General features: G+C 41.2%; 1 protein-coding gene across 5 annotated transcripts; it reads right to left on the bottom strand.

The window, feature by feature from the left end:
• Positions 1-1,489: 1,489 nt before the first annotated feature.
• hook3 (hook microtubule-tethering protein 3) lies at positions 1,490-26,280 on the bottom strand. Of its 5 annotated transcripts, none has more exons than XM_056432631.1 (25): positions 26,173-26,280; positions 18,852-18,937; positions 18,524-18,596; positions 18,258-18,308; positions 17,185-17,317; positions 17,003-17,070; positions 16,732-16,794; positions 16,057-16,140; positions 15,178-15,240; positions 13,628-13,791; positions 13,364-13,504; positions 13,048-13,135; positions 12,728-12,841; positions 12,438-12,548; positions 11,972-12,056; positions 11,782-11,851; positions 9,803-9,943; positions 9,341-9,428; positions 8,083-8,117; positions 7,836-7,918; positions 7,553-7,653; positions 7,362-7,466; positions 7,130-7,201; positions 6,107-6,243; positions 1,490-4,710 (listed from the first exon to the last, which is right to left on the bottom strand). In XM_056432631.1, exons 1-25 carry the CDS (start codon positions 26,227-26,229, stop codon positions 4,695-4,697), a joined length of 2,229 nt encoding a protein of 742 aa, XP_056288606.1. In that variant the 5' UTR covers positions 26,230-26,280; the 3' UTR covers positions 1,490-4,694. The 5 variants fall into 5 exon arrangements, with proteins under 5 accessions (XP_056288606.1, XP_056288607.1, XP_056288608.1 ...); XM_056432632.1 differs by having other exon boundaries at positions 1,490-5,944; XM_056432633.1 differs by lacking the exon at positions 26,173-26,280 and adding an exon at positions 22,381-22,770.
• Between the last annotated feature and the right edge of the window lie 1,687 nt (positions 26,281-27,967).

A 27,967-nucleotide genomic window follows, 5' to 3' on the forward strand; every position in this document is an offset into this window, starting at 1 on the left:
GTGCAAACAACATCACAAACACTCAAGGTAAGCAGTGGACTAGAAATAGGGACAACCAATCCGTTCAGCAAATTTTGGGAAGTGATACCACACCGGACTGCAACCATTCCCTTCAAACAGAGCCGTCATGGTGGAAGTGAGTGAGAAACCGGAGGAGTGTATTTTCATGGACTCTGGACCTCTGCCTGCTAAACGTCAGGAGGCAGCACCCAGAGGCTCGAGGTCGGGAGAGAGAGAGAGAGAAAGAAGCTCTCAGGAATGAAGAATGCGACACCGATACGGGGAAGTTTCTGTGTCCGCAGCCTCGAGGGGGATCCGGGCTTCGTTTCCCAGGCCGGGATGCGTCTGCGTGCACAGATTCACTTCATTAGCGAGGACCAAACGGGTTCCGGATCAACGCGAGTGGTTACGGCCAAAGTTAGGATGCCGGGTAAGGCAACCTATTATTATGGAAAACCTAATTGGCATTCACCATACACAGTAACTTAAATGCTAATCTAAATTCTGCATTATAAATAAGAGAAAGCCGGACCTGTATACTGTTCCATCGGTCTAGTGTTCTAGTGAAAGCAAAGACGCACCGCTGGAAGGCGTTAAAGAACGGCTGAAGAAAGGATTTAAATTCACCAACGGCCTCGACTTGACTGTTTGGTCTTTTATGGTCTTTGCAACCCAAGGAGTGTGTGTGTGTGTGTGTGTGTGTGTGTATGTGTGTGTGACATAGCTACACTAAACATGTGTCGTGATCTCTTCCTGCAGAATCTCCACCAGCAGGCCACGGTAACTCCATCTGGTTCATTGAGGCTCATTCTACCTGTATTACATTATTTATACTTTTGGTCACTTGGGGTCATAGAGGTGCACAAGAGGGACGTATTACTCTCTAAATTAATGCTGTGAACTTTTTTGCAAACAGTTGCTTATTTACACACTCAGCAGTCAAATTATCCTTAATTCAGAGTCATAGGCTACTTCTGTCTATCTGGCATATGAAGTCCAAATATATATATCTATATATCTATATATCTATATCCCTTCTCCTGAGGGAAACAACGGCTTGTCTGAAACAATTTTGTTTCTTATCCAGGTAGCTGGCGAGCGGCCATCTTTGTTCATCGTTCATCAGATGTAATGTGTTTCCATCCAGTGGTTGGACCAGAATGTCTCAGTGCCAACACAGTTCCTACAAGAGAAGCAACATTGGTGCTGCGGGCTGGTCAGCTGAAGCTCCGTCCAGACGAGGGGCGTTGCAGATTCAGTGGCTTCCTCTGTCGGTTCATCACTGTCATTTGATACGTTACTAATATACAGATAATCAATTGTGTGTACAATGGAATTCATGGTCACGGATTAATTGATGTCACCAGTCTAATTATGGTCCACCTTAAATAAAGTGGACCTATGGAACTAGACTACGGTGTGTGTGGTTTCATATTGCATGCTACTGGTCATCATGATTGGTAAAAATGAGGCCGAAGAGAGACGCGGACAGTTTTATACAAGCTTTATTTACAAAGTAAGTTCCAAGTTTTGGAGCGAAGGAAGCACATTTCCCATCAACAGGCCCTGATCGGACCGACGCTAAATGAAATCCATCTAACTTGACATACGTTTCATGTTATTGTTCTCAAATAGCCAGAGACCTCCTCTAGCACGGCCACATTTAGTATGTACATCGTGTTATAAAAACGTGGCAAATGGAAGGTTATTTGCAACTTCAATATGTAAAGAAACATTTTCCAATGAGTACAAAAATACAGCAAACATTGCACGCGTCGGTCTCAACTCTGAAACACTTCTGACGGTGCAGTTATCGGTCAGAGCTTCATACGCCACATTATGACCACGTTTTCTATACTGCGATTTTCCTTATTTTGTTCTGAAAAATGAAAATGATTTGGGATCATAGCATTAAACAGTAAACCCTTGCTTTATTGAGACGAAATTGCCATTAATAAGGTCAGAGAATGTCACAAACTAGCTGGTTTTCTCAGGTTTTATTACTGCGATAATCTCCCCCCTCCCAGTATCTCATTATTTGCCAGTAATATTAAGTATATACACAGACGCATATAACGACACATTACAGCGGCTGACTTGAACGGGGATTAAAGAGAACATAATAGGCCCTCTCTTAGGGGTTATTAAATAACAGAAAAATGTTTCCCCGACATCCCCGATATGATTTTAAACGGGTCAACCCCAACGTGGAAGTGTTCCATTATATACAGATTCCTTACCAAACCAATGACTCATGAGGATGGACGGTTAAAAAGAGTTCTGTGTAATATAACTTACAGCTGGATGTTCATGGCAAGTGGTTTCCAAAACACAGACTTGGACAGAAACAAGTCGCGAACTAGACAAAACATCACGGCTTTGCTTTGAATTAAGACGGCAACGACGTACCGCGTCACCACTCCCTTTGGGCATGTTCTTTTATTTGATGCCTGAATGTTGAATATAATTTGATCAAGATTAGTTCATCAAACATCTGAGCTCACTGTTACTACAGTTACCCACGCATGCTTGAAGCTGAAGAGGCTTTCCCCCAGTCTTTGTTGCCATCGCTAGAAACACCAAAGGTCATTTTCTAGGGTCACCGACCTTTCAGGGAATTAAAAAGTGTAAAAATGTGCTTTCTTTTGTTGATGAGAAAAAAATTCTGTTTTTAAAACGTGACACGTTTTCTAGGAGCGTCCTCTTCCTGAAAAGACTGGAGACCGTGCACAATTTCCTCATTTTTTCACTGATGACGGTTAATAATAACCGTGTGTCATTTTCATGAGATGGAGACAAACAATACGCTATTTAGATCTCCTCCTTTTGTTGCATAAGACAAGTGTGTAACAGTATCTCAATCTTGTATGGAAACTTCAACTCCATTGTAACAGTACAAGTGGTGATATAATACTACCGATATAAAAAAAGAAAGAAGATGTAACAATATTGCTGTACAAGCGCCAGAAAGAATAAATAAGCCATCAAGATAAAAATGCACGGCATGAATTAAACCAAGGTTACACAATAATACATAAAGTAAAATAGGTCAAAGTACAGAGAAGAAAAGCCCTCATTAAGTCTACTTCATGTATGAATATGAGATTAAAAACTCACCTTTTTTTCAAATAACACAATAAAACTGGTCTTTAAAATAGGAGTGGTATGCCTTGCCTTCTTTAGTCAGAAAAAGACCAGCCAGGCACTAAAATGGGAGAATTCAACCATCGCACTTTTTTGAACAATTTGTATGCACATATGCCTATAAATATCCTTAACTCCAGGTGTTGTTGTTTTTAAAGTCTCTGTCACCCTAATTGTCAACATACCTCTGAAAATTAAATTGAAATAATACATTAAAAACTACACACAGTGTACATCATGTCTTTCAACAACACCAACTTTAGGTTTCTTATTATTGATAATCTGTGTAAACTGTGTAAGCGGTCAACACATTTGTCAATGCCAAAAAAAAAAAACTGACATGAACTGAAATGGATTGAATAACATCTGTGATCAACGGGATCCTTTGGGATCGTTGCAGGGCTTTCCCTTTCTACATTTCTTCAAATGGTTGAGCCCTGTCCAGCCAACACACGTAATGCCCTCGACATTAGCCTGCAAGAGCTAATGTACGGTTTCATTTGCTTATTTTTGTCAGAAAATTATTCTATTAAATTAGCATTTATGTTTTATGGTAAAATGGATAAAACGTGTGACAAAATGCACCGCCCGCCGAGCCTCTTGCTGTTGGCTCAATTAGACTGGTTATTTGCTACTTAGACAAATAACAGACAACATAGTTGTCAATTACAACCGCCGTATAAATGTGCATTAAAGTAAGATTTTAATGGAGAAATAGATGCTATGCGGACATTAAATTCCATTGGAAAACAAGTCAGTGGTCTGAATGAGGGCTTTTATCCCGTATGAAAGTGTATCTGTAACAATGTTATTCATTTTAAAACACTTATTTTGCCATCCTATGCTCCGATCTGTCCGAATGCCGACAGGACGTCACAGTAATGTCCTGCACTCGTTGCACGGACTACTACTTGAGGTAAAACCACTTCTAAGAGCAACATGTGGAGGAGAGGCTGGGCAGAACCATACCTGGAGGTTTAAAGGGGAAAGCTTTTTGTTATGGAGACTGATCTACAGGCCACACCTCTCAAATATTTATCTCCCATGGAAATAGAGACAGATATGTGGAAATATGTCATTGAGGTATCCCGAGGCAGTTGCACATGGCAGAGAAGGCCTATTCTTGATTGACAGACGACGCCGCTGTATTCTGCCCCTGTCCTGGGTGTTTGTAACATAAATTGAAGTGTAACAGACTGGACGTGGCATGGGAGCACAAGCAGGCTCGTGCCCGAAGAGTGAGGGGAGGGAGGAGAGAAGGGGAACAAAGAGCAGGAGAACATGAGGAGCACGGAGCTGGAAGGAAAGGAGTTTAGTTGCTGGCCTCCTTGAGCTGGTCCGGGGGTTACGATGCACGCCGCTGCGGAGGGTTGTTAGTGCTCATGCCGTTACTGGTGTGCTGATTATTCGCAGACTTGAGTTAATGCAAAGGCATGCAAACAGCAGGCAGGCAGGTAGTTCATGCACCGTGTGTCTCAGGGGGCGGGGCCAGCGTATGGCCAAAGACAGGCCGGGCCGCTCGAGGCGTGGCCAGTTCAGTGGTGTGCCAGTCATGCAGTGACATTGCTGTTGAGGGAGGAAAGAGAGAGACAACGGTCAGACGGCGGGGTTTGTTAGCTTGAGATTCTGCGCCTTGATCTAAAACACATAAGCCAACGAACAGGGCCACTTCCAAAGCGTCTAAAAAAAGAAAAAAGGTCCGTCGTGTTAATAGATCGTTCAGGATGTGGCTTAAAAACAATGACAAGGCAAACAGAGTGGAACAGGAAATGGGTTGAAGAAAGGACAGGAACAGCTGCAGCAGGCATACATACCGATTCAAGATGCTGAGAGTGGCGTGAGAAGCACTGTGTACTGTTGAAAAAGACCCTGAACAACCTTCACCGTTTAAACTCCTCCTCTTTGGTCACTCATTAGCAGAACCGGTGATCTGCAGACTAAGTCCCGATCAGAGGATCTCAAACGATCTCACAACTATCCCTTTAACACATTTGTGTCTGTGCAGCGCTGTGGACCGAACACGGAGGTGCATGTTCTGAAATGTAATGCTGTGGCACGTGAGGTGGTGTTGTCCGAGACAACCTGCTCCATGCTGGTGGAGCTCAAAAACTATATGAACTGATGCATTTCCCAGTCTGCTTGACGGTAAGAAAGATAATGTTGAAAATGATAAAGTTATGTAGAATTCTTTGCTGAGGATTACAACTTTAAGTTTTTTCTCAGAGGAAATTTCCAGCCACCATTATTGCTGCACCGTTACCAGATGACAGTCACCTGTTTGTCTTTCCAAATCATGAAGTCCTGTTAGAGATCATCGAGACCAAAAGCGAGCCAAAGGAACATTTACATGAGATGATGAGACTATAAATCTGCCGTTGTATGTATTTGTTGCTCTATATTGCATCTAAAATAAGAAAATTACATATAATGACATGGCAGGAGAGCAACATATTTGAAAAACAGAATCCAAACGTTGAAAACATGTGAAATGAACGGGCAAGAGCGGTTCCTCAAAACAGAAATGGTTCTTCTCTGCCTTGGGGTCAAAATTACCTGCCTGATAAAAGGTGTGCCACAGAGCACAGGTTGAGGAAGGTCAGTGGTTGAGAGGGAGGAAGAGAGGCTGCTTGGGGTGGTTAGTCAGACCCTACGGAATATGCTGGGGTGTTTAAAAGGGGTGGAGCCTGACATCACAGGAGGCAGGGTAAAATATGCTTTGTGATAAAAAAAAATTAAAAAGAAGAAGAAAAAGTGCTGCGAGATTTTGGGCATCCTTGCCTGGCATCTCTACCTCATGGATCTGATCAAGAAGGGGGAAAAAAAAAGAAAATCAATAGGCGGAAAGCAGGAAAACAAGAACGTCCATTAGAAATGAATATGCAAATAGCGGCCTCAAAAAAAAAAGTTCAGGGGATTTGTGGGGTAGTTTGTCGCATTGTTTTTCTGCCCTGCTGCTATCTACCTTGCGGTAGCTGGCTGGACGTGGCCTGGATAGGAGCGACGTGTGCTGGTGGCTTGTCTCTGCCGGGCCAGGAAGGACTGACCAGAACCGGTGTTGGCAAGTCTGTCTTCAGCCGCCTTCTTCTGCAGAGACATACCCTGGAAAAAAAGATGCAGAGATGGAGAGTCAAGAGCCGCGAAGGAGCCAGAGCTTTAGCAGGAGCTCGACACGCAGAGTGGAAGTCACCAGAGAATCAGCTGCCATCAGCGCAGCACAAGAGCCCAAACACCAGACGAGTTCCTATTTAACGTGAACATTAACACCAGCTATTTATCACATGTTTAACGGAGGACATGCAGTTTCTTTTACAACTATAGATAAGCATGTGCTGCCCTCTGGTGGTTGAAATGCCTTCTTGCATGACCTGTAAATAATTATGAATTTCATGCATACTAAAACCCACTAAAAGCATTCAAATTCACACATAAATACATGTGGATGGAATCCTATGCGTAAGAAAAAGTAAGATGTTTCGTCTATTAATAGGAACTGACTGAAGTAATACGTCTGTTTTTCAGTGCCTCATTTCATATTTTATTCCTAAGAGCTATCCTAGATTGAGCCATGTATTATTAGAAGTAGCAACTAAATTCTGAAGTCAATATTTGGAAAATAAAAATGCCAATCACTGTCCAAGAGCACAAAATGACTTATTAAAAATATATATTTGGTCCGATGAGAAGTCCAAAACCTCAAGATACTCAATTCTTTATAATAAAAGTGGGGAATTCTCATTTTTGAAAAGCTGGTACCATCAACCGTTTGGCATTTCCGCATAAAAATGGCTTCAGGTTCTATATTACTCACATATATAAATCATATTAATAATGAGAGAGAGTGAAGCAGGGAAGGAAATTGCTCCCCCTCAAAGACTGGTTTTCTGTGTATTATGAATTGTTAATCTTCTTGGCAATAAATCCCAACTGTACAATTGTGTGGGCCAGAATTTTTAAAAAGGACACGATTTGAAAAGGTCCCTCTTACCATATTGTACCAGGCAGACACGATCAGTTTCTCCTCATATTCTCTCTGGGTTTTTGTCTTGTCCATCTCTTTCTGTTTGGAGAAAACATTCAAAAGCACACACAAATGATCAATGCCAGAGCTTTTTGATTAACATGCTTCCTTCTCCAGCCCCTGCTCATCTATAAAGGTTAACAAGCTGCAGAATCCACTGCTTTCTTTACCGGATCATCCAACTCGAATACTTTAGTACCTCCAATGAGTGCAACATCCGGTCCTTCTCCTGCAGCTGGTTCTTAAGGGCCTGGACTTCTGGACCTGAACCCTGGTTCTGCTTGGGGTCTAGGGTCCGGATCACCTGGAGCGGACACATTCAATCACATATACACTGTCCTGTTGACCTGCACTGAGAGCACGCAATAGTTCAGCTAAAAATAAACTCACACTCTTGGCTTTTTCCAGGTATTTCTTATATCTCTCCTCCATCTGCTTCATGTCTTCATCTTTCTTCTTCAAGGCGTCTTCCAGCTCCTCCACTCGTTGGGCTGAGCGGCAACAACATAAAAGGGATTTTGTTAAGCTTAGTGTAGTCGTCTTTTGCGATGCTATGTCTCAGTGTTTCTGTATTACAATATCATACTCCTTTCAGCTAAAACAATGAGAACAGGTGTTAAAAGAGGATGAGGTCATCAGGCTTCAACTGCTTTTCATCAGAATTCAAACTCACAGCTGGTGTTGTATTTGGGCTCCATTTCGTCGATGAAGGCGTTCTTCTTCAGTAACTCATTGTTCAACTCTCGTAGTTTATCCCTGATGAAGAGTACAAAGCACCAACGTCAACAAAAATTATTCAAACAAAGTTTTGTGGAATATTTCACATTAAGCCTCCCAGTTAAGAGGACATTTTACATATATCCAAACCCAGTTTGGTTTATATGCGAGCATATTTATGGACTTGTAAAACGGGAACTTACATGTGCTCCTCATATTTCTTCTTCAGGATGGAAGACTGAAGAAAAAGAAGATCAAAATCAAGGATAAACAATATATTCCAACCTACAAATTCAACTTCAAATAAAAAAATTAAAAGACAAGAAACATTCAGAGACTTTGGTGTTGGATAAATGCAAAAGAACCGTTAAAGTAGTCACTACAAGGCACCACAATATAATAAAACCCTGCACATTTCCCTTCATCCAACAGAGCGGAGTGTAGAACATGACATGTTTGTGTAATGTTATCCTGTGGTATAAAACTATATTTTTAAAGTATATTATTTTCCGCAAACGAGGCAACACAGAAGAAATGCAGACCCCGAACCAAAACCTTTGGGCGGGTGATGGAAGAAGATATAATAACCTATAACAGATGCCGCTCTTCTATTTCTAACAGGACAAAGAGACCTGCAGAATCTCCAAACTACTCCTACTTTAGTGCAGAAACTCAGTGTAACTAGTGCGTTAAGTATTTAGATTTGCAAAATGTTTACAATATGTAAACTAACACAACATTAGTTCCACATAAAACACAGATTTTTTAACTAATATAGCTAACATCTTGAAAGAACAACGTCTAAGAGAGGGAACTTGTCGGGAATCACAAAGTTATACTTACTATCGTCTGTGAGTGGAAGCATTATTTGAAAAGAAAATGCACAGGTATTTCACTAAGAGGCAAAAATCATCCACGCGATAATCAGTCATGGTGTCTCTCATATTGACTCGTGTTGATTGTTGTTTGTCATGTTTGTCATGTCTAAATGTTGCACCTTCCGCCAAAAAAAATTCCTCGTTTGTGTAAACATTCCTGGCAATAAAACTGTTTCGGATTCTGATTCTGATATTTGCATGTTTGACACACCGGCTCCTTGTACTAAAATAATGTACTTAATTAAAAGGTCTTCTGAGATAATTCCTCCATAATCGTGAGAAAGTTTCGCTGATACAATTTTCGTTGACACAATTGTTTTGATAAACTGTATTAAAAAGTGATCAAAATACTTAAAATAAGTGTTGGTTTGAGTGAAAAGACGGAGAGCTAATTATGTTAATTATACTCATTTTCCCTTGGTAATGTGACTTTTCCAAACTAAAATATCAAAGCCGTGAGCCTTCAGGAGGAGCGGTGCGCTGCCGTGTTGTCCAACGTCTTTGTTCACGTGTGTTTTGATGAGAGTTCCAACTGGTATCGGAGTCATGCCTCCACAGTGCACAACAACATGTCGTTACTTACATCATCCGCTTTGGAGCCCTGTTCTTGAAGATTCTTATGGAGCTCCTCCACCTGACCCTGTTCCTCCATCAGGCGCTGATTGATTAACCTAGATTTAAAAATTTAAAAAAGCACAAAAGACCAGTTTGACCAGAACGTTTAGACGCAGCAATAAGCAGGGAGACAGGCTGCGGACTAAAAGCTTGCTCCCTGAAATTCCAGTAAAGACAAAGAGAATCTCACGGGGGACATGAACACCTAAATAAAACCAACACACGCAGCACACACTGAAACTGTGTCTCTCAAAACTACATGAACACAACCAAAGATGTTCATGAATTTTCAATAAGAAACTAAGCAAGAAAAAAAAAATTGTTATCATGTTTTTATAGGCAAATACAAAAAATAATTCAGCCTCCAGTTTGTTAGCTTATGCTGCGAGGGCTCCCAGGGTGCGTGTGTGTCTCCGTGCCCTCTGCTGACCTGTTTTCTGTCTCCAGTTCATTTTTTCTTCGGTTGGCATCCTCCAGTAGACTCTGCAGCAGTGCAATCTTCTCATTGTCGGACCCCTCCTGGGCCAGCTTCAGCATCTTGTTCTCGTGCTGAAGACGAATCAGATGTTCTCTGGAGCAACACATGGGACGGAAGAAAGTATTCATTTCAAACAACAGCGATAACTGATCAAACATAGTTGAACCAACCAATATGGGTTGTTGTACCTGTACTCCCAAGCCCTATAAAACATTTACATGTCAATTAAATCAGATATTATATCATCACGGCTAAAGATGAACAACGGCTTAAATCATGTGAAGTATTCAGCCACCTCGTCCTTGTCCGTCCGAGCGACGTCACAAGAATTCATCTTTGATTAGCCGGACTGAGAATTATACTCGTGACATCACAGCGTTAACACAGCACACCAGTACAAACACATTTTTGCATGCGTAGTTCTCTGTATATTTATTATATTTGTCCTCTGTTACTATTTGGCACAAACTGTGCAAAGTTAAACGTGAGAAATTTTAATTTTTTTAGCACTTGGGAAACTCAATACATTCTACTTACACACACGTTATGCACATGGATGCAACCCAGCTGCTGGTTTGGTCTAGTAACTAGGCCGAACCAGTATTAACTAGACTGTAGATAATACTAAAATATTTAGAGCAACAAGACAACTGACAAGCGGTTGGCTGTCAGACTGACCAACAATGCCTCCTCAAAAAACAGAAATATACCGTATGTACTTTGAGATGCCCACCCTGTTCCCCCGACTGATATGACTCTCGCCTGATGTCGAACTTTGGACTCAGCTAAACACAAAACTGAAAAGGTGGAAAGGTGCAGAGATACTTGAGATACTTTCCCCCAAAGCGATAGAAACCAGCAGACACTCAACACTATCAAAAGACAGATCCTAGACGTAACAGATCACGTGGTTTTAGGGCGTGGCTGCCGACTACTCTCCAACTGGAAGACTTTAAAATTATTTCCAGATGAAGTCACAGCTGCTGGCTCGCGAAGGTCGAGCCAGCAAAGGCAGAGGAAGACTTAAGTAGAGTTCTCAATGCAGCTTACTCGGAAAATATTACCATGGCATGAGCGGATTTCTGTTGGTCGAGGTTTAGTGGAAACTGAAGGACAGAAATCAACTCTGGATGCAGCTTATGAAAGCAACAGGTTGAATGTGTCGAAAAGGCACAGCCTGGTTCAGTCTTCACACTCACTGTTGGACGATGAATCGGACATCACAAGAGAGTATGAATCATCAATTTTGTATTTCAACCAGCTTTTCTCTTTAGAAATCTCACATGAAACCCTGCTATTGCAATTTTTACCTTCCACCTCTGAAAGCTTGCAGGATATGCCATGACCTCAGGCCAGGCAGCTGTTGTCTTACTTTACCTCCACAGGGTAATAATTAGTCTGGACTGGGTTAACTTTGTGTTCCCATTAGTAGCTTTAAGAGGATTTCAAAGTAAATCCATATGTATTGTTGTTCACACATGGTAAACTGTGTGAACCAGGGTTAGGGTTATGCTGCCAGCACGAAACCCAGCCCTCTTGGAAAGCAGCAGTCGGGCTGATGTAACTCACACCCAACTATTGCATAAGTCACGACAGAGACGGTTCTTTTAAAGCCCAAATTATTCACTTTAAAACAGCGGAGAACAAAAGGGAGCCGACCATTAACCATCTGGCTACAGAGTGAACAACCGCACGCCACCTCACAAATCTAATCTTACATCTTCTGATGCGTGTCTAGCACGCAACAAAACCTGTTTCCAAAAACTTGTAACAGCAAGTACAAATACTTTCACGTCATATTTCTTCCTCTGTAACCTAGTGAATAGGAACGCATGAGATGATCCGATATTTGTACTCGACATTTCTATCTCACCAGCTTCTCTATATTAAATCACTTCAGTGAATGAAAATGTGGGGTTCAAAGGGCATACCGGATCTCTGGGGTGGTGATCTCAGCAGCCAGGGAGTCAGAGCCGTCGTTGCTGGCCATCGGCAACAAGCCTATAACAAACAAAATAGTAACGTGAATCAAGGGTAAAACCAAATATTTAGGCTTGGCCAAGTAGATTATACTTTGCTGAAGAAAGGCCAAGCTAAAAGATTAGCATTTCTTCCTTTTACCTGATGTGAGCTGTCCCTCCTGGGCTTGGACACAATGTAGCTCTTCAATGGTCTCCTTCAGAGAGTCTCTCTCCGTACGCATACGCTGCAGAGGGAGAGGAACATGTGTGACGGAGTTATCCAGAAAATATGAAAATTAAATGGTGCAGGGTTTGCGATGAAGATCCCCAATGTGCCCAAAATAATTCATCTGTCAATCAAGTAGGGTCCGTGCACACTCTAGTAACTTTGTATACGGCAGCATTTAAAAGTTATGCATAACCTTCTTCTTACTTGGAGAACAAAATGTTTCATTTATAAATGTAGGCACACCGCTCTGGTTTTTATACATTCCATCTATAAAATAGGACCGAGAAAATGTATGGTGGGATATCTCGGAAAACGTTATATTCAACTTCAGAGTCAAAATAATACTGTGAAATAATACTGTACAAGTACATATATTAATACAATGAATTGTACATACATCTTTTTCTTTTTGGAGAGAGTCCACTTTCTCTTTGACGCGTTTGTATTCAAACTCCATCTTGTCAGCCTTTTTAGACTCTTCTGACAGTCGGTTCTGAAGTTCAACCACCTGTGCAGAGAAAGAGCAGATAAGGTAAATACATTACCTCTTCAAATATACATTATATCTATACATTTATGTATAGATATGAATGTGAGTATTTTCTAATAACAGATTAACAAGTTGGGCTACATCGCCACGCCAGAGGCCATGTGAATACTGAGTCACCATGGCTGTTGGTTGGTTACCTGTCTCTTGTACGTCTCCAGCTGGCCCTTAGTCGCATTAGCTTTTCGTATCTCTTCTTCCAAACTGACAATGCTTTGCATTAACACCGTGTTCTTCTCCTCCAAAAGCTTATTCTGGGAGAGAACGACAGACAACTTTATTTGTTTGTAACTTGGACGTACAAATATGGGCAGTTGTTAGAATAACCCGTGGTGAATATATTTTCTTAAAAGGTACCGATTGAAACTAAATAAGGAACGCCGAGTGATATATCGTCAGGAAAATGCATTACAACTCATCGCAATAGAACAGCATTAAGTTATTGCTGCCGTCTGGGTACCTGTCTCCTGAGAAGTCCCATGTCCTCCAGTTTCTTCTTGTAGTGCTCCACTGTGCCCTCTAGCTTTGACACTTTGTCTGACGAATGCCTGGGGAGGGAAACAACAGGCACTCTCAATTTTCAATGTTCCATTTAGAAAGACGGAAAGGAGAGTAGTCGGAAATAACAGGATAGTGGCTCAACAATACATTATTTATCTAGCTTCATCTCCTTTTCTTTGGGATATTTATTTCCATTTGGCATCTCTTGAGTTTAGTTTGCTTCATTACAGTAATCCGAGTGTGTTGAGAGCCGAGATTTAGCATCCCCTTCTTACCGGAGGACATCCATCTCGTCCTTGAGAGACTGTGCTTCGTCAGCCAGAGACGCAAGCTCTTCATTCTGTGACTTTAAGTCCACGAGCTCTTTTTCGAGCTCTTCACAACGGATCCGGAAGTCATCTTTTGATGCCTCCAACCTAGACAGAATTAGCAGTAATCATCTTTTTTTTTTTTAAATCAGGTTTTGACACACCAGCATCCATCAATTCAACGCTAACTTTTTACAAAACAAAATCTCTCTCCTCCTATCAACTCCCAACCTGAATGTTTCTTCCTGCAGTTGCTCCAGTTGTGTCTGCAGCTGCAGGTGTCTGCGTCCTGCAGGGCTGTTTATATCCTCTATGGAGTCAGACTGGTTAAGTCTCTCCATCAGGACCTGGTTTTCTGCGAGTAAACTGCTCTTCTCCTCTTGCAGGGCTGCCACCTGTGGAAGGGACGCCAGCGAAAAGGAGGGCAAAGAATGGGAATGCAAAAAGAGAACCAGAAAGGGCAAGAGGACATGGGTTCAGTCGTGAGTGGAGGACGGAGGGATAGAAGGATTATGGGCGGTGTAGAGAAGGATAGAGGGATGGAATGTTGAAGATAGAGAATGAAGAGAAGCAGAAAAAGGAAATAAGTTAGTTCTTCTCCGAAACTACTGATATGTAAACGCAACATTTTCTTGACAGCATTCAATCCATTCGGTCATGATGCTGCAGCATCGCTTCTGGTCATAAAGCAAGCGCACACCAAAAAACACGTCAACGGGGAAAACCAACAAACTCCAACATAGCAAAGAGGGCTACATATGGTTTGATGTTGCCTTCTCAACATGGCAGACAGGGTATCAAACTCCATACAAAGCAAAGCAGATTCCTAGTTTTCAATGTGCCACAAATGATAGTTATTCAATACTAAGTCTGTTACAGCTCAAAACATTAAAAAACTAATCTTAATAGTTTTGTTAAAAGGGGATAGAAATATATTTATAAGATGAATAAGCACGGTTATTATCAAATTGTGTAATTGCCTGGCCTGAAAGGATATAACTATCACCACATATCTTAATTTCTCAACCCTGTATAAATAAGTCATGAGCTAATATATATTGAGACTTTAAAACAAATGCCATCAGACTTTTCTGACTTCCCGCTGACGCACTGGCTACGTCTGCTTTTGTAAAAAAGTGTGTTCTATGTGTAAAATATATTCTATTTATGTGTCGGTAACACTTATGTTAGAGTGGTCTCGGACAACTTGCAAAAGTGTGAAAATGCTCCCACTGCAACACGCCTATTCCCATCAGAGCTTTGATCATAAAAAATAAAAGAAACATAAGTAATTGAGTTAGAGTACGAGCAATGCTGCTGCTGACTGCCTCCTGACCAGAGTCCTTTTTCATTTTGCTAAAAGGGTTCTGGATGTGCACTTTACATTCAGTAAAAAGCAGAATGGTTACATCACATAATAAATATAATAATATACAGTGTGTGTGATATTTTACATATACTCAACAGTTTACCCCTGACTGTCTGCTATTGCTTTGGGAGAGCAATGAAACACACAAGGGAACAAGGGATAATTAGTGAAAGGGTGACAACTGACACACCCACAGCAAACTTGTTGCGTGTTGTGGCCGGTGTGCCCCATGAGGCGCATGTGTGTACGTGTGCACAAACACACATGCGCAGATAATTAGAAGGAGGGGGATCTGGATTCCAAAGGGGATGCTGGTGCAAGCAGACAGAACCCCCCAGGACTATTAGACACACCACACACACATCATGGAGACGGAAAGAAGAGACAGAAAGAAAAGAAAGTGTGGATTTACCCTCTCTTCTAGCTCATTAAAGTCTAACCTCAGTCTATCACGCTCCTCCTGGACACGGAGGGCCTTTAAAGCAAGGCACAGTGATGCATAGTCAGGAAATCAGCAAGCCGATTTAAGGGAGAGCAGGTAACCCTTTAAATCACAGCTCCATTTCATCTGCATTAGCTCTGTCTTTAGCAAGTTAATGTAAATCAAAGATTATGATCATCTGCTATCAATATTGATACACAAAGTGTGTTAATGTTTCTTTTTTTTCTCACAGTTAAGTTCAAGAAAATCAACATGTTAAGGTTAAGAAAATCAACAATCTAACCAGGAAATATTGAAGTAAACAAATATAGAAAAGTCCAATCAGTTGTTTTACAGTGTAATGATGGAAAAAAGGAGCTGCTTTTAAAGTGTAATCAAACAATAGCTGTAAGAAGTATGAAAAGTTACAAAATAAAAAGGCAAAAAAGTAAAGTAAAGTTAGTTATTTGTATGAATATGTTCCTGAAAAGTATACAGTTACTGTTCAGAAGTGCTCACTCAACCTTTCAGTTTCAAATTGCATCATCATTGCACAATGCTATTTGCCAAACAGCTAAAATATACCGTAACCACGGGTTGGACATTATATGATTGTCATTCCATGAAGACAAAGACCGAATAGTTCTCTCATAATGAGGGCAGCATAGAATAATGTTATGCAATATTATTAATGTCAATTATTCACATAACTCCTTTTTAATAGTGTGCCATTGTGATAACTAAATGACCTATACAACCGCGCCAGGCCCAATGGTGTTTCAGGCTTTCAGGTTTGGACACAAGATTTGAACACCGTGCTGTGATGAGGTTTAAAGCCGACCACCCTAACACACGAGCGATCAAACCAACCTGCATGTCAAGCTCACGACACCTCTGGGCAATCTCCTCCTTGGTCGACAAGGCATCATTCAGCTCCTCTGCCGTCTTCTTCAGCTGAGAAACAAAAGTTAAAAAAAGAATTAAAACCCTGCAGATTTTGTTTAATTTCCACACAATTTATTGTCTACTCGGCTGAGGCTAAAGAAAAGAACATGTATAACCTCAAGGAGCTGTTGGATCAAGCACTAAACCAATACATGTACCCCAAAAAACAGTGCGAGATGTTTTTGAGGCAGTTTGTACACAGCAGTTATTGCACAACAGCGCAGCACGTCGACTGATGCTCGCTGTTTGACACATCCAGCTGTTTCTTCTAAACATCCAGCTGTTTCACAGGGCCGTGGCCAAAGAGGAAGAGGGTTTAGCATCGGCTGAGGCAGAGGTCTGGTTTCAAGCACTTTGTGTGTAACGGCATTGGTGTTGATATTTCAGTAGAAAATGCCGATACTGGAGGGAGTCTGTGTGCGAGTTCAAAGACTTTCACGTGTGAATGTTCAATATTTCACCGTCAAAGAAAAGTCGATTCAATACAGACCAGTTACCTTCAAACTTGAAATCTGTCTAATCTAAGACCATTTTGATGGCACCGTTAGAAAACAGACGTGCTATAAAAAGCACCACTGTGAGGTTTTATAGTCTCCATACCTGTCTGTCTAGGTCCACATACGAGTCAGCTCCTCCCATCACTGGAGTCTCTTTACTCATCAGCTGCAGAAACACACAGACATAAGTTAAGGGTTGGAAGAAAGTTCAGTGTGCACAGCACCAAACTTGATCTTTGGTTCAGTTATGAGGACAACCAGCGACCAGCTGCACCTGCCGACGGCCACAGGAGCACCGTCAGCCATCCCAATCCCACCTTATTCTCATCGGTCAACAATTATTATTATTATATAAAAAAAGCATGATCGTTCACCTCTTGGATGGCGGTCATGACAACATGCTGCACTGACTCCTCCATCATCATTATGGTCTGGATGTATTCTGGAGAAATAGACAATATAACGAGCGGGATTCAAGCCTCCGAGTTGGTAAAACAATGTGATATCGCCGAACGTTGTTTTCGAACCACATATAGGACACGTGAGTAATGTGTACCTTGTTTCTGTTCACAGTTGACAGCGCAGCCCAGAATAAGTTGAAGCATCCTCCCGAGTTCTGCAGGGTCAGAGTGCTCCCCAATGAGGTTGACATCGGGTAGTGTGAAGTCGTCAATGTGCTGACCAAGGATCTAGACAGGCATAAAAGGCTTTTTAATAATCAAAACATATCATGATATGAAAACCGGATTATCGTGGCCTGTGTTGAGCTAAAGGGATTAAGGGCAGTGTCTGCAAACACGATGTGTGCCCACTCCACAAGAAGCGCTCATCTGCTAACTAATACGACAATTAGACTAGTTATACAATCTTTAGTTCTGTCGAATCTGGACTACTGTCCTGTTATCTGGTCTAGTGCATCAAAGCAAGATCTCGGTAAGCTTCAACTTGCTCAGAACAGAGCGGCAAGACTAGCACTTCATTGCTCTGTGAGGAGTAGTGTGGATGATATGCATGCCAGGCTGTCATGGATGAGGGTGGATGAAAGACTGGCATGTAGCCTTATTCTGTTTTTAAATAATGTGTATTCCTCACAGAAACCTGTCAGTCTGTCTTTACAGCTATCACCTGCAAATGAGACATGCTTATAATACTAGACATGCACTAAATGGTCACTTTACTTTTCCTCTACCAAGAACTAATGCACTAAAGAAATCAGTAATGTACAGAGCCATTGCATACTGGAATGTGCTCCCCTCATATGTGACTCTAACAAGAAATAAATGTGATTTCAAAAGGAAATTTAAGGCAGCAATAATCGGAAAGGAAATTATAGTAGATTAGGTTATTATTTTAGGTATTTAAGGTATTTAGGTGTTAATATTTTACTTTTAATGTAAATGTTGTTTTCTAAGTAAAAGTGTTTTTGTGAAAATGTATCATGCTGTACTGCATTTTATGTATTTGTATTGTATTGTAATGTTTTTTGCCTGGACCCCAGGAAGAATAGTCTCCACTACGGTGTAGACTAATGGGGATCCTTAATAAACTAAACTAAACTAAACGTCGGCTTCTGTGAGTTGAATGCTGGGTTCTGATGAAATCTAAATGATAAAAGTAGAGTCTTCTTACCTCCTGGTTATAGTCTAGAGCGCCTTTCAGAACCTTCTTGAGATTGCTGATCTGAAACGAGAGATTTATGTCGAGGTATCCCTTGAATATTAAAAATAGCAATTAACCTAGACAGTACCACCAAATAATCACCACTTTCTGGATAAACAGATTCATTTAATTTAAACGTTGAAGTCTGCTATGTCATTTGCTAATGAGGAAAAAAAAAACTTGTTTCACAAAACATAAACCACACACACCTACAAATACAACTAACGTATTCTTACCTTCAACCTCCAGTTGTCCCCAACCTCTGGTTTGACTCTACCAATCCAAGCGTCATTGAAATAAACTAAATCTCTAGAAGATGCAGATAGACAAGAGAACAGGGCTTCAGCAAACATACAGAGTAAAAGGCTGACAGTTTATTCTGAATATTATGTGGACTTATAAGTGAGAATTATGTTTACAGTGCATTCGGATATTTTGTCTTTCAACATATAATTCGATCCGCTCAGGAATAACACAAAATGCAGCCAACAGTGTAAACGGTGTACCACAGAAGTATTCTCAGAAAGATGCATTTCCTTCTCCCTCTTGAAGATGAGAACTTACATTTTCTGCAGCGCTTGGGCCATGACGATGCCGCTCGTCAAGTCTTCGACCGTCTTGCATGGAGCCTCCACTCCAAATGTCTGGATCTAAAAAAGAAAAACAGACAGACACCTGTTGAGTGCAGCAGAAAACGATGCAGTCAAGTGCACCTCGAGTAAAATGTCAACAAACATTTGACATGACAAGTTAGGCAAATGGGATGATGATGGAATCTTTCCAGAGTAGCTCCCTGAAGGCCAGAGCATGGTCACGTGTGTGCAGCTCACTCACTGCTCCTGCTAAACCTCTCCTTCTGGCTCAGTTTCTCTTTCATCAGCTCCATCCATCTTATTGCAGAACCTTTTTTTCTCACTTGGCAAGCCATGGTTCTCTTTCTGGCCTGTATATCCTTCTTCGCCACTTTTCCAGCTGGCTGAAAGTATGTTGCCCAGACACAAGAGAATATTTGTTTCGGCCCACAGGCCAAAGGAGGGGGGGAAATTGAGAGCGGGAATGTTGGAGTTCGGACCGAAAGAAAATGACGAGGTTTAAATGCCGTCTGCGTGGCGTTTCATCCGGCTCACTTTTCATTACGTGGCGCATCGTGCAGCTCTCAAGCTCTGAGTCACAGATTCACCAAGAGGGCAACAAACAAGACATCAGCAGATAAACTCAAAGATTTCTTTTTAAATATTTTACTGTACAAGTGTTGGGTAGGCAAAAATATGCCATTATCTTGGTGTTGGCTCCCCTAATATTAAACTACTAGTTGTAGGAGATTCAGATGATGCATAACAGCTCTAATTCTGTGTGGCTGTATTGTGTGTCTGGTTTGAACATATTTTCAATGGACAGGTGAATACACTGTGCTTTATTATTATTTTGATGTATTCTTTACAATCAATTCCATAGGTCTGGTACATGAAGCAACACCTAAGATACATATAATATCCCTTATTAGCAGAGACAGAGGTCAGGAAGACATTTGACACTGTAAACAATACAGCCCCGTGTCACATGACACAAGGTCAACATGACATTCAAAACGACACACACAAATCCGTCGATACATTTATACAACCTAAATATTTTTATTAATGTTCCTAAAATACTATAGACTGCTGTTTTCATTTAGATACACGGGTGGACATTAAGTGCACAACCTCTACGTAACTGTGAACCTTAAAAATGTTTGCCCACTCACTTTAACCCTTGTGTTGCCTTAGGGTCAATTTGACCCGAATCAATATTACACCCTCGTGTCGCCTTAGGATTAATTTGACCCCATTCAATGTTTAATGTCGGTGTTCTTTCGGTAGTCAACAAACAAACATAAAGTACCTCACACTTAAACTTGGAAAACAATATTAATTCTAATAATTTTCTGGAGGTTTTAATTGCTGGCGTCAAATTGAACCCAAAGGGTAAAATATGTTAGTAAATATAAAGGTAACAGGAGGGTGAAATATTTAATCGGGTCAAAATGACCCTAAGGCGACAGGAGGGTTAATAAATTGTGTAAAACTGATCCAATAACAAAAAAAGCTATTTAAAATATCCTAATGTGGGTATAGATCGACTTCTAGGTACATCCACTAAAAGTTTTACTACATTGCTCCTGAATGACTGTATGAACGCTTTCAAATGACTCGCATGACCCCCTCGAACATCTGTATTATTATTCCCATTTCCACTAACAAGCCATCACTTTTTTCCAGGTAGCCAATCACCAATAAGATAGCTTCTCGGTGGATCAGTAAACCTCTGGCACAACACAGAAACAATCACCCTGAATCAATAACACGGGTTACCAGTGAGAGACTGAGAAAACCTGACCCGCTCCAACTACCCTGCCACATTGAGACTGCAATCGAAAATGAATACGACAGATCACACTCAAGTCTACTCCGTTCCTGTGAGGCGGAGTCGTCTCGTAGAGCGGGTCACGTGCCGACTTCCTGTGTTTAGATGCTAACACAATACTGGAAAGTGAGATTGTATTACATATTAGAATGGATGTAATTGTGATGAAACTGTTCGTCAAAAATGTTGCTTTCAAATTGCTTTTTAGACCAGTCTGAAAGTAAGCAGCACTGTGGAAGACCGAAAAAGGGCATTACACCTGGTGGGTCACAGCAACAAGTGCCGACACTGGGAAAAAATGAAGCAAAAATCCACATCTATTGCATTTTGTAGACCGACTGAGCAACAGTACCTTTGACGATGCTCTATTTTTATACCCTAAACTATTGTTCCCAAGCAGAAATAGGTTGTCATTGCCACAGCTCCCCATGCTCGACTTTATGTCAGGTCAACCGACCTGTGGTAAACACACCACTGGATGCAGGGCTCCAGACTAACTTTTTTAACTAGGAGCACAGTCGCTCCTAACTTAAAATGTTAGGGGCGCAAGCAGAAAATTTAGCACTTTTCCTGGGTCAAAATGGGTGGTGGGTGGTCCCATTTTTTTTTCTATTCATGCAGTCGATTCTATTCATGTGATCAGCAGCTGGCCAGCTGTGATACGCACACACACAGGTGAGCACACCTCCTTGAACATACTATTGAGAACATATTCGCTGACATGAACCTGATGAACACAGTTGTTTTTGTTTTTCAACGCAGTTTTTTGCCTTAGGCGCTCGGGATTTGTCATAGGCGCTCGGGAAAACGGCTTAGGCGCGCCTTTTTTCTGCAGGAAAAAACACACTATAAATCGACTTGCAAAGTTTTCCCATCATTTTACTGTATTACTGATAAATAATTTGACAATATACAATCTTATGCCTGTTTGCCTTCATGAACTGCAAAACATTCACAACAGAGAACTCTTCAGAAGTTACTGTATTGAGTTCAAACATATTTGAAGAGAAAACATACCTTGAGCATGTGCATGTTGTTTGATGTGGCCAATCAAAACATTTTGTTGGTTGGTTTCTAGAGATGCACCGATCAGGTTTTGGTGCCGATCCGATCACTGAAATCAGTATCTGCCGATCCGATAATATACCGATCACGGTGGTGTTGATTGAAGCATTCTATTGCATTGTTGCTTATTGCCTAGGACTATGAGGAAATACATATAAAACTCAAACATTAAAGAAATTACCGATTTCTTTAAACATTTAGAACTTTTTGAAAATTTCCTAATTGATACATTACAATTGTTTGATTGCTATTGTAGGGGATTCATATATGGAACACATCTTCTGCATCATTCATTTCCTGGAACTCTTGGGGAAATCTATATACAGGACTTTTCTTAACATACAAAAGACTGACTAATTTTTATAAACTCTTCCTTGGTACAGTAAACATTTTAATGTTAGCATAATTTAAGCTAAATCTCAGAAACTATCTATAAAGATACAACATCAGTTCATTGTTTACTTTTATATGTTAGTGTATGATTTGTCGACATCTTATTTTGATAAACGGATGTTGTTTCACGTGGTTCTTTCCGCTAACTTTGCAAAACCGGATGTTGTCACTTAAATCCTTCCGCTAACGTTATCAAAACCCTCGCGCGCTCCAGATCGAATGCGTTTACCGTGAACATCAGTCTATAAGGGCAGACATGTGAGAGTCGGCTGAGTTGACCCAGAGATTCTGAGTTGACCCAGAGATTCAACTCGGGGGACGGGGACGCCGCTCGGTGGTGAGGATCCCCTCGTGGACCTCAAACTCTGCGGCCCTCGCCCTCGTTGTGTCTCCGTTGCGGTGCGCCTCTTTTCACACATTAGCCCCCCCCCCCCTCTCACACACAGGCCAGCCTTCTTCTTCTTCGGTTTTCGTCTCCTTTCTTCTTCTTCTGGAGTTAATGTCGGTTAGCAAACCAGTCATTCAGGCATTACCGCTAACTATAGTGGGCTGAAGTGTAGAACAAGTTTGTAAACAACAAAAATATTTAATAACAAAAAAAAGAAATCTGATAATTTACTGGTCGCGCATGCGCGAGTTGATGAAAAATTTACTCGCACTGTGTCTAATTTTAGGCGCAAAATGCGACCATTTGGTCGCAGTCTGGAGCCCTGACTGGATGACAAAGCCTTTTTACAGAATGTATGCCCATGTGATGTCTCTTGAAAAGCCACAGTGGAGCGGCGCTGCTGATTCCTTTATGCTGTATGGGACATTGTGCAGACACTGGCTATCAGTGAAAGAAGCCCCTTTTCCAGCTGTTTCTTTTCCTGATGACACATGAATTATGCTTTTAGAAGTTCATTATTTGTGTCACAAATGAATGTCGATCAGGAATCATAAATAAATTAATGGCCATAAAACTCAAATGGATAATAAAACTCCATTTATCACAGACAGAGAAACATTCTAGCGACCAAGAGTTTGTTGAAATCAACATCATTTTAGAAATAATCATCTTTTTAGGGTATCCATCCACATCGTATAAGCATGGATCAACAGTCACCGTTTCCAGGGACCAACTACTTTCAACATAACAATAGTGACAGCTACACATGCACCCACAAATAAATACATTGTTCATATTTGTTGCAACAGTGATATTTAAATGTTGCTTCTAGTCAGAACTAAACACTACATGTGTGTTATGCATCTATTTTAGACATTATTTTTACAGACAATTTTGTATTGCAAGAATAGCCTACAAAGATTGTTGTTCAGCTAATGAAATAAACTGTTTCGTATGTCCCAAGTTCATTATTATTATGATTAGGTTATGATGATATTTATTGCCAACCACTAAGACTTCCAACCTCTATTGCTTAAAGGTTTCCTATCAAGTTTACAGTAATGTGTGGTCACTGAAACAGCACAACCCAGATTAAGCAGCATTTGCCACAAACCATATTGTACTATTTTATCTGCACAGTGTCTTAACCCTCCTGTTACCTTTACATTTACGAACATATTTTACCCTCGGGGTCAATTTGACCCCAGCAATTAAAACCTCCTGAAAATTATTAGAATTAATATTGTTTTCCAAGTTTAAGTGTGAGGTACTTTATGTTTGTTTGTTTGTTGACTACCTAAATAGCCCTTTAAATAAATAAAAAAGTTGATATTTCTTATATGTTTGACACAGTGAAAAACAGCCTGGGGTCAAATTGACCCCAAAGAACACCGACATTAAACATTGAATGGGGTCAAATTGACCCTAAAGGTAACAGGAGGGTTAAGGCCCTTTTAATGCCCAATCTTCGTGTGTGAGCTGCAATGTGATGATTGAAAACCAATTAATCTGTCAAAGCATCATGTGATCTGAGGGATTTTGAGGTTCAGGTTTCATAAAATCTGCTCATGTTTCCAGATTACATTCAGTCTGCTTCGATCACATCATCCATAGCCCTCTGCTCATAGGGTAGAGAAGAGAGCTTAATTGAGTTTAACTTTAAGAAGTTCATGTCTGACAATGTATGAGACCGAAACGAGGCACATGCACAATAACTCAGGGAATGACAACCGTTTCGTGGTAGCACGCAACAGGGCGATGAAATAGAAAATAAACTTTGTCTTATCTATTTGAAAACCGTATGTTTTCATTTTTGAAAAAAAAGCAAAGAAATACAAAATGAAACGAATGATATCGTTCACAATATTGGCATAACTACAAAAACAGGGCGGATTGATGCAAAAAAGGAAGTCCACACCTAAGAGTTTGTGTAAACAGTTGGAAGTGAGACAGTTTAGCAGTGGAAAACACAAATGTCACATGACTAGGACAAGTGATCAAAGTGAAGACGGATACTCTACCTTCGACACTATAATGTCCATATCAGGTCTCACCATACAACTTTTAATAAAACAGACAATACAATGAAAGCAATGCACCTCGTAGCTTCGGTGACGTGTCATCCAGTGCATACTTTCTGTGTAAAGCATGTCAGACGTGATCATTTCCAAGCAGTGCTGCTATACTGCATTTGGTTACTATCGTTATCGGGCACATTTGTAGGAAATGGATACAGTTATTAATTCATTATTCATATTAATACACTTGGTGAAACTAAAAAAAATTTGCATGTCGATTGATAACTGGAATTACGAGATATTAATGCGGCTTGGGCCACATAAAGAACTCTGAAAGAACAAATTGAAATCATTCATTTTCCATATCAAACCTATTGTTACGTCAATACTTTTGGCATTCAAACCAAACAACAATCGTAAACACATTGACTCAATGCTGAGGCTTCTGCTATTTCGTAAGAGGTATTGCCCCATGCGCTTTAATAACAGTCGGTCACACTCAGGGCTGTGACTTCACAGCTGACAGGTATGTGGGGAATGTCTGACAGCGACATCATTAAGAGGAGCACGAAGAAAGGCAACTCTGAGTTGCCAAGCTGTGAAAACAGCTGTGAGGATGAGGCATCAATGCTCATGTCACATTACATAAGCACAAGCTCTGAAAGGCCTTTTTCACCATTTCACAGAAAAGTCACAAATTGATTTCAAGTATGATGATGTGACATGACCACGCAGGACGGTAGATTGATTGTCCTGAGGTCGAACTAAAACCAGCTGTACTTGAATTTGTTTTCCGACATTTAAACCAGTAGTGTGTGGTGAAAACATGAAAGTACTGACGCACAGTTTCCACCAAATGATACGTCAGCCCATCCATTCACACGTCTGTGCACATCTGAATAATGTTTGTGATGGAAGTTGAAGCATTAGAAATGAGTCGTCAGTGACAGAAGTATTGCCTTTTCCCTCTCTCAAAGTCTACATTTCAGTTCAGAGATGTGATTCCTGTCAACAATGTAAACATGCTACAATCCGTGTCATGTGACCCTACAATCTGATGCTATTTTCCAAATCCGTTTTCAGATTTTAAGTGGAACTATTTAGAGTCCCGTTAGAAAGCAGAGCCCGTATTTGACGTGTTATGATCAAGAGGAAATAAGGGAGGGAGCTCCGACACGATGCGACTGTCAACAATGGCAGGAATGTCAGACTCCAAAGCAGACACCGAGCTGACGCGCTGTACGATCCAGAGGGGAGACTTCGCTCAGAAAGAGATGGACCACAACAAGGCCAATGATTCTGCCGTTAGATCCACCCCGTCACAACACACGACGGGGCACTGCAACATTGAGCTAGCTGAATCCAGAGCTAGAGGCAGTATTGTGTTCACGGCCGGGTGGACGCTTTCTGGCAGCTAACAAAAGCGACACATCAGCAGCAAAAGCAGCAAACAGCTGGCCGGTGCACGTAACCGCGGCGAGCCCGCTAACGTTACACCCCGCTAGCCCCGGGAGCTAGAAGTAGCTAGCAAGCGTCGCCCCGGCGCCAGAGAGCTGTCTGTCAGTGAGAGATAAATATTTAAAAAACTAAAAAACCTTCCCATTTGATGACCTACCCATGTCAAGAGGCTTTCACAGAGTTCCATTCGATCCAAGGGCCCCGAGGTAGTCATCTTTACGTGACGTTAACCGACTTTGCGTGGTGTACAGAGCCTGAAGTTAACAGTCGGCTTCATGTAACGTTACTCCCGATGTTTCCCAGTCACGTCGGCCAATAGTCGGGTTCGCTGCTTCGCCAGCCCGGCGTCTGCCGGGGGCGGGCTGGGTGGGCGGAGTCTGCAGTGCATGTAAAAAATAAAAATAAAAAGACAAAAACACACAATTATCCATCATTTGAAATGTTGCTTTGGGGACGGGAGATGCTATGGCATGGAGCTTGGTGACACAAATAAGAAGCAGTGCGTTAAAATTGCATGTATAGCCACTTTCAAAAGTACAACTCAGGTGGTTCACTTGCATTAACCAGCTGGACCTCGGAGAAAAAAAAGAGTTGCTGGCTAAAGTGTTTGGTAAAAATGTGGAAATTACCTCTGGGCCAGTTTCGGGTTATGGTGCTTTACTGGTGCATTATCAAACGCATATGTAATGTATTGAATATGCATGAAGTAATGTCCATGCAGACACCTTTGGCCTAAGGCCCTGTAGTAATCCAGCCTCGCTTAACACAGAAGCAGAGAAGGAGAATGCATTCTGAGTGTAAACGTGGTAATGTCAGTGGATCCCAATCTGGATAGCTAATTAGGGGTTGTGATGTGATTACTAACATAGGAAAGTATACAACCATAGGCAAAACCGTAACATTACGTTAGTCTAATTCCATCTTATTTTAATGTGAATTACAGGATAATTTGACGTCAAGTTTTTTAAATATCATAGACCTACAGCCAAAACAGAAGTGACCTATGCTATTATTAGCTGTCTCGTCTACCCCCTTTCACTGAGCAGTGTCAGTCTCTAGTTTGGGAAAGTGCACAGCTGAGTCTCACCTGAAGAAAGATTGGGGGTTGTGCTCAGAGACCAGTCTGTGTAATGCAGAACTGTCTGGAGCATCATATGACCACCACACTCAATAAATGGTAAATGTCAGCCAAGTATCCCGACTGACAAAGAGGACCGTGATATTGTTTCATAGAATCAGTCACTTTGGAGCATTTTCCATGGAAAACGCTTGATCTTGGTGTCATCTATTTTTGGGTCCAAAGCACTGACTCCTCCAGCAACCACAGTATTTACCCACCAGGGTAAGACTCACCAAACCGGTTCCCTGATGATGAGCAGAAGAACACACGATGCCTCAGTTTGGCTGTTGAAAAAACCAAAAGGGTGGAGGTTGCTCAAACTGCCCGGAGACACACTGGAGGAGCATGAATAGGAATACTAAAGCTTGGCATGTGCCACACCTTAAAACATGACATTCTGACAGGGAACTGAAGCTGTGACGCAAACTGAATGTATTTTACATATTCCTTTTATCCACCAAATTAGAAACCGACTGCAATCTTATTGTTTTTCCTTTCTGAACACGGAGGCCAGTGCTTCCTCAGCAAATAGAGCCTCACGGCAGGCAAATGGCCTGGATACAGTTCCAGTTGCCACTCCGAAGCAGACATTTTCAGAGGGTCAGAAATCCCTCATGGCCTCAAAGTAACTTTTGGGTGCCAATTAAAGCTTTAATAGAAACGGAACAAATATTTATATTTCAACAAATGTAAGATTAATTTAAGTGTCACTAGGCAAAAAGGGTTGAGAACAACATCTTTCTGTGAGTCAGGATGCCGTGGCAAAATATTTCCCAATATTAAATCACATATTAATTTAATTTTGAAATATGAATTACCTTTTTTTTTTAAT

The sequence above is a fragment of the Pseudoliparis swirei genome, chromosome 15 (genome assembly GCF_029220125.1).
Source record: "Pseudoliparis swirei isolate HS2019 ecotype Mariana Trench chromosome 15, NWPU_hadal_v1, whole genome shotgun sequence".
Lineage (NCBI taxonomy): Eukaryota > Metazoa > Chordata > Actinopteri > Perciformes > Liparidae > Pseudoliparis > Pseudoliparis swirei.

Coding starts and splice junctions, on each gene's coding strand:
- hook3 (XM_056432631.1), bottom strand. CDS start 26,229: ATGACTACCTCGGGGCCCTTGGATCGAATGGAACTCTGTGAAAGCCTC. Junction 17,071..17,184: donor CAACTGTGAACAGAAACAAG/GTACACATTACT, acceptor CTATTTCTCCAG/AATACATCCAGACCATAATG. Junction 9,429..9,802: donor GAACTGGAGACAGAAAACAG/GTCAGCAGAGGG, acceptor TTTTAAATCTAG/GTTAATCAATCAGCGCCTGA.